Source organism: Aethalodelphis obliquidens, unplaced genomic scaffold, assembly GCF_003676395.1.
Source record: "Aethalodelphis obliquidens isolate GAN/ISIS:26980383/991018 unplaced genomic scaffold, ASM367639v1 scaffold7, whole genome shotgun sequence".
NCBI classification, from domain to species: domain Eukaryota; kingdom Metazoa; phylum Chordata; class Mammalia; order Artiodactyla; family Delphinidae; genus Aethalodelphis; species Aethalodelphis obliquidens.
This window is the reverse complement of record NW_020837951.1, coordinates 20,197,747-20,209,115: the sequence shown is the minus strand read 5'-3', so window position 1 is coordinate 20,209,115 and position 11,369 is coordinate 20,197,747. Positions and strand designations below refer to the sequence as shown.

Sequence of the window (11,369 nt, the reverse complement as noted above, 5' to 3'; positions counted from 1 at the left end):
TGGGTTAGGGAGGGTGGGAGGGAGACGCAAGAAGGAGGAGATATGGGGATATATGTTTATGTATAGCTGATTTACTTTGTTATAAAGCAGAAATAACACACCATTGTAAAGCAATTATACTCCAATAAAGATGTTAAAAAAAAAAAAAGAATGACACCAGATCTATAATAGCATGTCCTCATGTCCTACAACCCATAATAAGCTGGCCCATACTTCTCTTTGCTCTTCTCCATGACTCCTAGGTATTGCTGAAATCATCTGAAATTTTATTTCTGATTGTTATTATTCTTAAACATTAGTTCTATTGCATTTTGAGAATCATTTACTTAAAATTGCATTTAACTTATCAATTATGTCATCTGTAGTTAAGTGTATAAATGTTTCTGGCTTCATTGCTGCCAGTGTCTTGTATCCCACAGGATCTTTTTCTTGACTTCTAGATTTTGATTCATTTTGGTTTGGAGAGCTTTCCTGAGTAAATTTTTCAGAAAGGATCTGTGGGTGGCATACTTTCTTAGTCTTTGTAAGTCTGAAAATATTTGCCCTCATGTTTGAGTCATCTTTTGCCTGAGTAGTGAATTCTAGGTTAATAGTCCTTCTCCCCCAGAAACCTGAGAGAAAGGCTCTATTGTCCCAGCATTTGGTGTTGTAAGAAGTGCAGTACTCACTTGATTTGTTAAAGTTTCTTTATGGAAGCAAGCAGGATTTCTCTTTCTAGTCTTTGGAATTTAGAAATTTCCCCAGATTATTTCTAGTTGTTTGCTCTCTTTTGGTAATTTTTCCTGGTACTAACTAGGTAAGCCTTTTTGGTCTGAAGACCCAAGTCTTCCCTTAGTTCAAGGAAATTTTTTACTGATTTTTGGAATAATTTATTTTCTATGTTTTAAAATTTCCTCTTTTTGGATTTCCTACTACAAATAATAATAATAATACCACCTAATATTTATCAAATGTACTTTCCTTCTGCTGTAATATGCAATCTGCTTCCCATTTTATAGGTGAAGAAACAAAGGAACAGAGAGGTTAAGTAGACTGTACAAGGCCTCACAGCTAGGAGGTATGGTCCATGATCCAAACCCAGGCATCTGGCTTCAGAACCGGTATTCTTAGCTACTGAGCTATACTCCCTGCCTGTCAGAACCAACCTCCAGACTTGGCCCTGACCCTGACCTCGATACCCTTCAGTGCAAATTTGAGTGTTGACAGCTAGGGACTCTATAAGCAGTAGGAGAAAACATAGGGATGCTAGAATGAAGGAGCTGAAAGAGATTGAGAAACTGAGGACCAGAGAGGAGCAGAGATCATCAGAGGTTCTCCAGTGAATTTGGAATTGGGAATTTTCCCCTCCCCCCTTTTCCCTCTGTTTAGCCGTGCTCTTCAGGCCTCATCTCTGTCCCTGGTACTACTGCATGGTCTCCTGGTGGATCTCCTGGTTCCTACTCCTGTTCCGTTAGTCACCCTCTAAACAGCAGCCAAGATGATTCTTCCTATAAAGCAGACCTGGTCACCTTCTCACTGCTGAATATTTGTTGAATGACTGCATGAATGAAAAAATAATTCCAGAGTACCTACTGTATGTCAGACACTGTGCTAAACACTGGTGATTCAGGACACATTAGGCAAGAATCTTCCAGTTGCAAGTGACAAGAATCCAACTCAAATTAGCTTCAGCCAAGAAATGGAATTTATTGGATTTAGGAGGGTAGCCTTCAGGCATAGCTGGATTCAAGACCTTGAGCAATGTCACCAAGAACTGGCTTCACCCGCTCTATCTCCTGGCTCTACCTGCTTATGTGTTGGCTCACTCCCTTAGTGATGGAAGATAGTTGCCAGAAATACCAGGATGAAGGCCTTACAGTCTGACTCCCTCAATCATTTCAGCAATAATCCTGGGTCTGAGTCTTATTGGTTCAAGCTGGATCATGTGCCTATCCCAGTCACTGAAGACAATAGGATGGGATAAAGTGATTGGCTGTGGCCTGGGTCACATGACCATCCCTGGAGTGGGAGATGGGTCAGTTCCACGTGAATCACCTGGTTTGAGAGTGGGGGAAGGACGGGTGGTTCCTCAGATGGCAAAGAAGCACAGATAGAAGCTGGCCAGGCAAATGTCCTCTACTTTGTGATTCATCAACCAACATAGTTCTCATCTCCATAGGGCTAATTAATAGTCTAGTGTGGTAGAGGACAGCTGGAGGAAAGACAGACCCCAACCAAGTATGAACAATATATAATGAAAAGATGACATTTGTGACAGAAGGCCCAGTGAGGGCACCTACTGGGAGGATCTGGTCAGGGACGTGAGGCAAGGGGCAGGAGCTGGGATGTAGGAAGGATCACTCTAGGTGAGGACCTTAAGGTAGACCAGTGTGCGTGGGGGCATGAGGGAGGGGAAAAGGAAGCACGAGGTGAGCTGGAGGAGTGTTCAGGGTCCGAGAGGCTGTGTAAGGAGTCTGAACTTTATCCTGGGGCGCTGGGAGCTCTGTGTTTGATCTGTGTCATAGAAAGCTCACAGCCTTGTTGATGAGAATGGCGTAGAGGATGGCAAGGCGAGAGGCAGGGAGCAGTTAGGAGGCTGTTGCCCTCACCCTGGGAAGAGGTGCTGGTGCCTTGGACTAGGGTGCAGGGAGCAGGGATCGGGAGGTGAGATCCGCATGATGTGGAGGATGTGGGATCTGCAAGATCTGGTGAGTAGGTGGGTGGGGGGAGAGTTTGGGGTAGGGATGACGCCCATGAGTCTGGTTCAGGCAAACAGGTGATTGGTGGTGCCGTTCTCTGAGCTGGCAGCAGTGGAGAGGGAAACATTTGGGTGACAGGATCATGAGTCCCGCTGTAGGTGTGAGTGCTATGTTAGAGGCCTAGTTAGTGAGTTCTCGTGGAAACAAGGACATTTTTGACCAGGGCTTCTTAAATCACCTGCGGTGAAGAGCCTTATACTTTTGTTAAAACACACACTGTATATGATATCTCATGCTGGTTTGACAGCACCCGAACTAGCCTTATAAGTATTCAATCAGACCAGTCCGTTGTCTTGCACTTGGATGTCATGGCAATGTCAAGTTGCCACAGAAGTTTCCAAACACTCTTGATTTTGCTGCTTATCTTGTTGTAAACCAGTAACAAGCAGTTCATGGACCAGTGCATCCTGCAGACCACATGCTGGGTGGCACTGATCTCGTCCAACCCTAGCACCCATTTTAGAGACAGGGAAATTAAGGCCCAAGGAGGGGACTGGCCTTGCCCCAGGTCCTACAGAAAACAGCAGCAAAGCCAGCATTTCAGTCCAGTCTTTCATCTGCTGACCCTCTGTTTTGGTGACCCGGCCTTAGGCCCAACAGTCCAAGCAAGGGGTGAACTCGGGGGAGTCCAGGGGTGAACTGTATTTAGCGGCCAAGGTCACAGGGCTGACCTCCACATCTGTGCCGAACACTTCTCAGGAACTCCAGTAGTCAAGACGGCCTGACCCTGGAGCTGGCACAAGCACATTGGGTCGAGGATTGCTCCCAAAAGCCTGAAATCCCAGGCCAGTGAGTGGCTGGTTGGACTGGGGCCAGGAAAGGAGATGGTCGTGGCTCTTGGCCATCCTGTGCCACTGCAGCACCCAAGGTCAGGATGATGCTTGGTGGCTGTGATGCGTGCCCCAGGCCAGCGACGGTTCGCAGGACCAGCTCTCCGGGGGGACTTTTGTCTACTGGCTTTTGCTGCACGTGGGCTTCCCCTGGCTGTCGTTGGGAGATGCAGTTCCCATGAGCAGATTGGGGATTGCCCCTGCTGCCTGAAGTTGCTGAGGAAGAGACACATGTGAAGGGCGGAGACATTTGGGGAACATGAATTAGGGCAGGGAATACAGCTTAAGAGCATACACCTTGGTGCCATGCTGCTTATCTTGCCATTGCCTTTGCCATGCAACCTTTCTGAACCTTAGTTTTCCCATCTGTAGGATGGGGATGATGATAGTAGCCTGTTGCTCAATAAATGTTAGTGATTATCAGCTATTAGTAGAACTGGGCACCACGTTAGGCTCTCATCTATTAGACCCTCAACAGATATTTTCACATTTAACATTACTCTTTTTTCTTTTTTTAAATACATTTGTTTATTTATGGCTGCGTTGGGTCTTCATTGCTGCACGTGGGCTTCCTCTAGTTGCAGTGAGCAGGGGCTACTCTTTGTTGTGGTGCACGGGCTTCTCATTGCAGTGGCTTCTCTTGTTGCGGAGCACAGGCTCTAGGTGTGTGGGCTTCCATAGTTGTGGCTCGTGGGCTCTAGAGTGCAGGCTCAGTAGTTGTGGTGCACGGACTTAGTTGCTCCTCAGCATGTGGATCTTCCCGGACCAGGGCTCAAACCCGTGTCCCCTGCATTGGCAGGTGGATCCTTAACCACTGCGCCACCAGGAAAGTCCTAACATTACTCTTTTCACCAACCCACTCAAGGTCAATTCTGTCCTTTGACAGATGATAGCAGCAACAATGACAACACAGCAACAGGCCCTCCATATGCACTATCTCATTTAGTCTTCCACAGGGCCCATTGAGGCAGATGGTAATAGCCCCATTTTACAGATGTGGAAACCAAGACTCAGAGACATTAAAGCGACTTGCCGAAGATGACTCACACTCAGATTCTTTTAGGCTGCAAAGTCTGTGCTCTTTCTAAATACCACTGATAGAACCTAATCCTTTAGTGAGAGGACCTTGTGGGGCCTGGGACTGACTCTTGAAGGGGAGGAGTGAAACTGGGGCGCTACTGGACACCCATCTCTGGCCTCATTTTAGGGATGGAAGACTGAGACCAGTAAGGGGGAAGGGACCTGCCCTGGGTTCTGCAGACTACAGGCCAAAACTCTCCCTGGGTTTGAACCTGAGGATGGATGCCTGCTCTGTGCTACTCACCTGCACTCCACTTGCAGCACGTGCCCCCAGGAAGAGCCAGGAGCACGCCCTTAGCAAGCGGTGGGAGACTGTGTCCCTTGCCCTGCTGTTAGGGTCATAGAGGCCAGACATAGCAGGACAGTTCCTGATTAAGCATCAGCACCAGGGTCAGCTGTGCCCACCCTCCAAGTCAGATCCCAGGAGCAGGCTGCTTCCCTGCCTGTGTCCATAGTTCCGAGTACAGGCTCCAGCACATAATAGGGATTCAGTAGTTATTGAAATAACCAATAAATGTTTCTTGGCCCACTCTTCTGTGGGGATGGCATTTCTGCATGGAGACTATAGACCCCAAAACCAAGGCTGTAAGACCCAATGAGTCTTAGGCCCAGAACTTCCTAAGTGGGTTAGCAGATTCAAAGCTTGGGCTGGAGGGGCATATGCAGATACTTCCACAGTTCCCCTGGGCCGCCCAGGGCCTTTGCCCTCTTCTGCAACAGGGTGGGGCAGGGGCAGGTCGGGGCCAGTGTGTCCCGGCCCTGGCTTTCATTACCCCCATCACCCAAGCACAGGCCTGGCCCTTTCATTGTCCAAGGCAGTGAAAGCCTGAGCAGCTGCTGGTGGGGGCTGGGGGTGGTCTTAGTCTGTCATAAGCTCTGGAATTCCTGGGACCACATCTCCCTGGCTTTGTGCCCAGTTTCTGCCATAGTGGCATAACTCTCCTCCCCACCCTGGAATAAAATCCCAGTGGACTTTGGATCAGAAGCCGGGACAGGGAAGCTCATTAAATAGCTTTTGGCAGGTACCCTCCTTTTTTTGAGGAGGGTATTGCCAAGGTTCAGTCTCCCCCAGGTGGAGTCTGCGCGGGGAAGGAAGGTGGGTGGGTTTCCGTCTGTGCAGGGTTCATGATGGGGTCTTGCGAACACAATTCCGAGCGGACCAGGCTTAACACAGTGGAGGCAGTGAGGGAAGACAGATGGAGCCTTGCTGCGGTGCAGCTGCAGGGAACGGCCTTTCCGGGGTGTCTGGGCTGTATCTTGCTGCTGCTGCATCTCCCTGGAGCCTTGGGCTCTGCCTGGGGGTGCTGCTTCTCTTAAAATGGGAGGTGCACATACACTGGCTCCCTGCTAACCCTCCCTGGTCCTAGCTCTGGAAGCTGCTGCCAGCTTGCCTGAACAGTGAGACGTTTGCCTGCATGGCTGGGCTGTATAGCCAACTGGCTTCTCAGTATGTAGCTGGAGGGCTCTGTTCCATGGCCGCCCTGTGCAGTGGGGCAGGGCACAGCGGATAGTGGAGTGGGTTTGATCTGTAGCTGTGCACTTACTGGTGACCTTGAGCAGGTTTCATTATCTCTCCGCCTCTGTTTAACTATCTGTAAAATGGGGACAGTAGACATCATATCTGATAGGGTTATGAAGATTTCATGAGTCAGTAATTGGGAAGTGCTCTGAACAGTGCTGACACGTACCGTCAAATAAGTGTTTGTTAAATAAAATATGGAGATCAATAAATGGGGCCCAGGCTCTGAGGGCCCAGGTGCTGATCCTGTGGCCTGTGGGCCACCTGGATCTCGCTGTTCCCTAGATCCCAAGTCCTCCTGTACTGAATAGCACCATCATTTACATAGGTCTGAGAAGCATTGGGGTGCAACAGAAGGAGCACTGGACTGGCAGTTAGCAAGCTCTGGTCCCAGCCCTGCCTCTCAGTTGCTCTGTTTCCTTGGGAAAGTCACTAACCCTCTCTGGGCCTCAGTTTCTCTGGCTGTAAATAGGGAATATTTATAGAGTGAAAGATCTCCAAGGACCCTTTTGGCTTAGATAGCCTGACTGACAGTGACTCTCCCGTCCTGCCCCAGGCTGTACACTGGGAGGGTCCACATGCTTTGTTGATTTGTGTCTGGAGCTATGGAGAGGCAGTGGGCAGTGGCCGCCTGGGCTCCCCAGGCACTAGATGCTCTCCTAGCCTGGCCTGGCCTGCTTCTGGGCCTCAGGACACTGAAGTGCTGTGCCCTTTCCTCACTGTCCTTGTGGTCCAGAGTACTGATGAATGCATTCTGGATCTGTTCTGGACTCAGTGCCCTGGGTTGGCAGGGCTGCTCTGGCACAGTGTCTAATGATGGGCTGGCTAGTCTGACTGTGAGCCTGATGTCTGTCTCCATCACTAAGCTGTCGGCTTGGCGAGTGCAGGGCCCCTTTCTGCCTGTTCTCCACCGCATCCCCAGGGCCCAGCACACAACCTGGCACGTAGTTGGTGCTCCGAAACTGTTTGTTGATTGAGAGGTGAAGACTCAGCTGAACTCATAGACTTCTCTCATCTCAAGGAACCTTATATTCAGGCTCTCCACCCTAAGGAATCTTATCCTAAGCACCAGAAATTCCGCCCTGGGAACCATCAGCCTCCCATTGGAACTGGCCGTCTCCTGAGACTCACCTCCTTAGTTTCCCAGGACAAGAATGGGCCCTGTTTCCCAGGAACCTGCAGGATGAGAGCCTTCCAATCTGGAGGGTTCTTGGGCCCTGCAAGGACTGCCTTGGCTCTGCCCCCAGGGACAAGGCAAAGTGTTGATTGGAGTGGGAAGTGCCCAGCTCAGATGAGGGCTGTTCCAAGTTGACCCTAATAAAGGATGTTTTCTTATGTCAGCATGCGTGAACATGCTGGTATGTGTGAGAGAGACAGGAATAGAGAGTCAGAGACAGGGTCAAGGAGGCAGGCAGAGATAGACATTCAGAGACTTTGAGACTAGTACAGGGAGACTAAGAGGCAGAGGGACAGCACTTCAGCCTAGGGTGGCCGAGGCAGGGTGAGGTGGGAAAGGAGGATAGGGGCTCCTCCTGCCCCATTTTTTTCTGGGCTGACATCCAGTTTGCCTGCCACTTGGGTGGTAAGCATGTTCAGGTTGGAACTGGCTATGGGACAGACACCCCTGACCTGAGCCCCAGGCGCAGCCCAGGGTGTGTTTGTTGAAATCAGACAACCAACTGCAGCAGCCGTAGCCTCAGCATCAAACAGCTTTGCGCTGGCAGGACAGCTTCCTGTGGGGCTGCACGGTGGTTTCGAGTGGGCGCCCTGGAGCTGGACCTACCGGTCTTCAGATCCTACTGGTCTTCAAACAGCAAGCTGTGGGCAGCTTCCACTACCATTCCCTACGCTGGATTCTTCATCTGCAGATAGCGTAATACCAGTACCTGCCTCACAAGGTGCCGATGAGGATTAAATGAATTAACGAAGGCCGAACTCTCAAAATGGTGCCTGGCCCGGGATCGCTGAATCCTCTGTTAACCCCTCAGGTGGGTAGGTCAAGGGTTGTCAGCCCCATTTTACAGATGAGGAAATCCAGGCTCAGAGATGGGCAGGGACTTGCTCAGCACACCCAGTCAACCAGGGCTGGAGCTGGGACCTGAGCTGGGGACCCTTGCCTCCCAGTCCAGTGCTCTTCCTCTGCCCCCCGCGGTCCCTCTGTTAGGGACCTCTCCTTCACTTGTGATCCTGACTCTTGGGCTGTTGTAACATGCTTCTCGCAGCCACCGTCCCGGGGGGAGGAAGCCCCAAGCTCTCTGTCCATCTCTGCTTGCCGGGATTTGGCACACAGAAGTGCTAAACAAAAACATGCGTGTTGGGCTGCGCTGATGGTGCTGCTGGGAGATGACTGAAGCAGCCGCTCCCCCGGTCCCCGGGGGCAGTGGCATTCTTGGAGTCAGTGCCGGTCGGTTGCAGGACCCTGGGTTAAATTGCAGCCACCCACTGGGACGAGAGCAATGTGGGGGTGGGAGGGCGCCGGGAGGTTTCCATGATTGGCTCCGTCCTGGTCCTGCCGGAGAGCCGGAGCTGCGGCCAGTGGGGTCGCGCTGCCCCAGCTGGGGGAGCCCTTGGGATGTGTGTGGGGAACAGCCGGCTGGGAATCCCAGTGCCAGGGAATGCTGCTGTGAGCCATAGATGCCTCTCCCTCCAGAGCGGCACTCCGGGGGGTCCAGCCCCGGGCCTGGGGACTGATGGCAGGGGAGCCAGGGCTGGTGCGTGTGAGCCTGTAACCCAGGAGCCGTCCGGGCCCCTCGCAGGCTGAAGGACGGGGTGGCCGAGGACTCTTCCTCGAGACATCCCGGGCTCCTTTTCAGATGAAAGTGTCTTGGGAAATTACAGAGTTTTCTATTTGATGGAAGAAAGAAGTCCAACCTCTCTCCAGAGTGGCAGCAGCGGGCTGGACAGGGTGTGTGTTTTGGAAGCGCGCTGGAGGAAGAGGAAGAGGAGGCGGGACGAATGATGCAAGGGTTTGAAAAAGCCACCTAGATGTGGGAGGGGAACCTGGTCATTTGGTTCGGCTTCTCCCGGCAGGTATCGCGCCCCTGGGGACCTTGGGTAAGTCCATGAATAGCCCTGCTGACACAAAGGAGCTCTGTCTGCGGAAGGCAGCCGCTTGACGCGCCACCAGGAGCTGCCACAGCTGCCCGCCCGTCCGCCCGCCCGCCGGCGGGTGGGCGGAGCTGGGCGGAGACCCGCGCGGGCGGGCGGGCTGGCAGCAGCGGCAGCCAGGAGTCCCCGGGTCCCTGCCGGAGTGTGCTGGGTAGGTGCCTCGGTGCCAGGGTGTGTGTATGGCGGGCGGGGGGCTCTTGTCCAGGGCACCCCGTGCCCCTGTTTCTATTGTTTCTTCCCCAGGGCAGCCATTGGTAGTCATGTTGCAACCAAACCATGTGTGTTCTGCTCTGAGATAGCTGTGTGTGTGTGTGTGTGTGTGTGTGTGTGTGTGTGTGTGTGTGTGTGTGTGTGTGTGTGTGTGTGCGCGCGCTTGTCTGTCTGTCTCAGGGTGGGTGGGAGGGAGCCTGCAGGGCTAGGGGCATGCTTCCGCTGTGTGCTGCTCCCACTTCAAGGCTGGTCAGCTGGCTTTTCTTTCTGAGGGAAATGAATGTTTGGTGAGCAGAAGTCCGGCCACTGCATAGGGACGGAGCGCTCAGCCAGCGGTGCTGGCGATCTTGTCAGGGATGCTGACCACACACGAGGCACCGGGATGGCTGTTCTTGCCTAGTTCCATGAGGGGAAGGAGGTGGTCTCAGGGGCTGGACTGGGGGTGGGGTTGCATCTGATCCTTGCGGCTTCGGCTGTTATGTTCACTGGAAGTACAATCAGAGATGCTCTGCCTCCTGAGCCTCTTGGGAAAGGTCTTGCACCTGCCCCTTTGGCTCCTGCTGAGACCCGTAAGGAAGGGGATAATTGTTAGGGACCTGCTCACCCCACAGAGCCAGCCGCTGTAAGCAGACAGAGGCCAATTCTTTTATCAACTTGGAGGCCTCACATCTCTATGCTTGTCCTGGGGTGTCCAAGAAGAACCCTCGTGCCCTGGGACCTCAGGGCTGAGGAAAGCCCAGGTCCAGAGAGGGGAGGGGCTGTGCCCAAGGTCACACAGCAGGTCTCTGGCCAGGACCAGGATGGAGGATGTCTGTCTCCTGGAACAGTGAGGACAGGATATGTGGGTGCCGTTACCCTGCGCTCAGCTCTGAATGTGGCGTTCCTGGCTTGAGATGCCTAGCTAAGTACAGGGCCACTGGGCCTCTCACCAAAAACTTGAAGCATCTTGCTGCCCTCAGACCTCACGGCTGGGGGCTATCTGGCTCCCCTCTCGAGGTGGCTGGAGTGGGTATATCTCCTGGAAGGAAGGAGCTGCACTGTCTGACCCGCCAGGGCCCGCGGCATCCCAGCCAGGGCACTGCGGCCATAGTCAAAGTTTCCACCAGGGCCGCTTGAGTCCTCCACGCCCCGCCAAGGGGCACCTCCCCTCTTCGCCAGCCCTAGCACGTGGCAAGGCTTAGCCCAGGGCGGGCCCTTCAGGGAGCGAAGTTCCACAGCAGGGCCTGCTCCAGGCCCGGGCTGGCATCTGCTGCCGCAGGGGGATGGTGAAGATGGGGGCAGCTGAGGTGAGTGACCCCCTGCTGGGGAGTCTCTTTGAACCAGAGATCGTCGATGGGGCTTCTGATTATAAGTATCTGGTATCAGTGAAACCACCCCAGCCCCTAGCCTTCTTGCCTTTGCACGTGCTGTTCCCACTGCCTGGAAAGCCCATCTCTTCTCTTCTCTCCAGGTCTTAATCCTACCCAGACTTCCATGACTAGAGCAAATACTGCAGTTGGAATCTGTCTGTCCCTTGGTGGTGGTACCCACTGTGGTTGCTTCATGTCTTATTCATGTAGGATTTGAGCCTTACTCATCCCTTGGTCCCAAGGGCCCAGCCTGGGACCTGGGGCATGATAGGAAAGGGCTCAGATGGGTTTCTTTGAGGACAAGCTCTGACGTCCAAGTCAGCTTTTTCTACCCATCTCCTAGCTCTGCCTGGCAGACAGTGGGCACTACCAGCTTGAGGCCTGGTGAGGAGTCCCTTTGGAAGGGTCCTAGTTTCTGCATGGCAGGGTTGCTTCCACAGAGCCAAGGGGTTGGGGGATGGGATTTTTGATAGGAGACAAGGCAGGGAGAACCTTGGCTTCAGCCTGGCGGAGGCCACAGGGAAAGCTGGGCTGG

General features: G+C 52.9%; 1 protein-coding gene across 4 annotated transcripts in view; it reads left to right on the top strand.

The window, feature by feature from the left end:
* RGS3 (regulator of G protein signaling 3) overlaps positions 1 to 11,369 on the top strand; it is a 162,238-nt gene that overhangs the window by 118,006 nt on the left and 32,863 nt on the right. The window contains exon 30 of one of the 4 annotated variants that reach the window (XM_027105131.1): positions 9,198 to 9,221. The exons of 1 other annotated variant lie outside the window; for it this stretch is intronic. In XM_027105131.1, the coding sequence (XP_026960932.1) occupies positions 9,198 to 9,221 (24 nt within the window). Of the gene's footprint in view, positions 1 to 8,136; positions 8,156 to 9,197; positions 9,222 to 9,248; positions 9,427 to 11,369 lie in introns of those variants that run through there. 2 more of the 4 variants (XM_027105134.1, XM_027105135.1) reach the window with 2 other exon arrangements.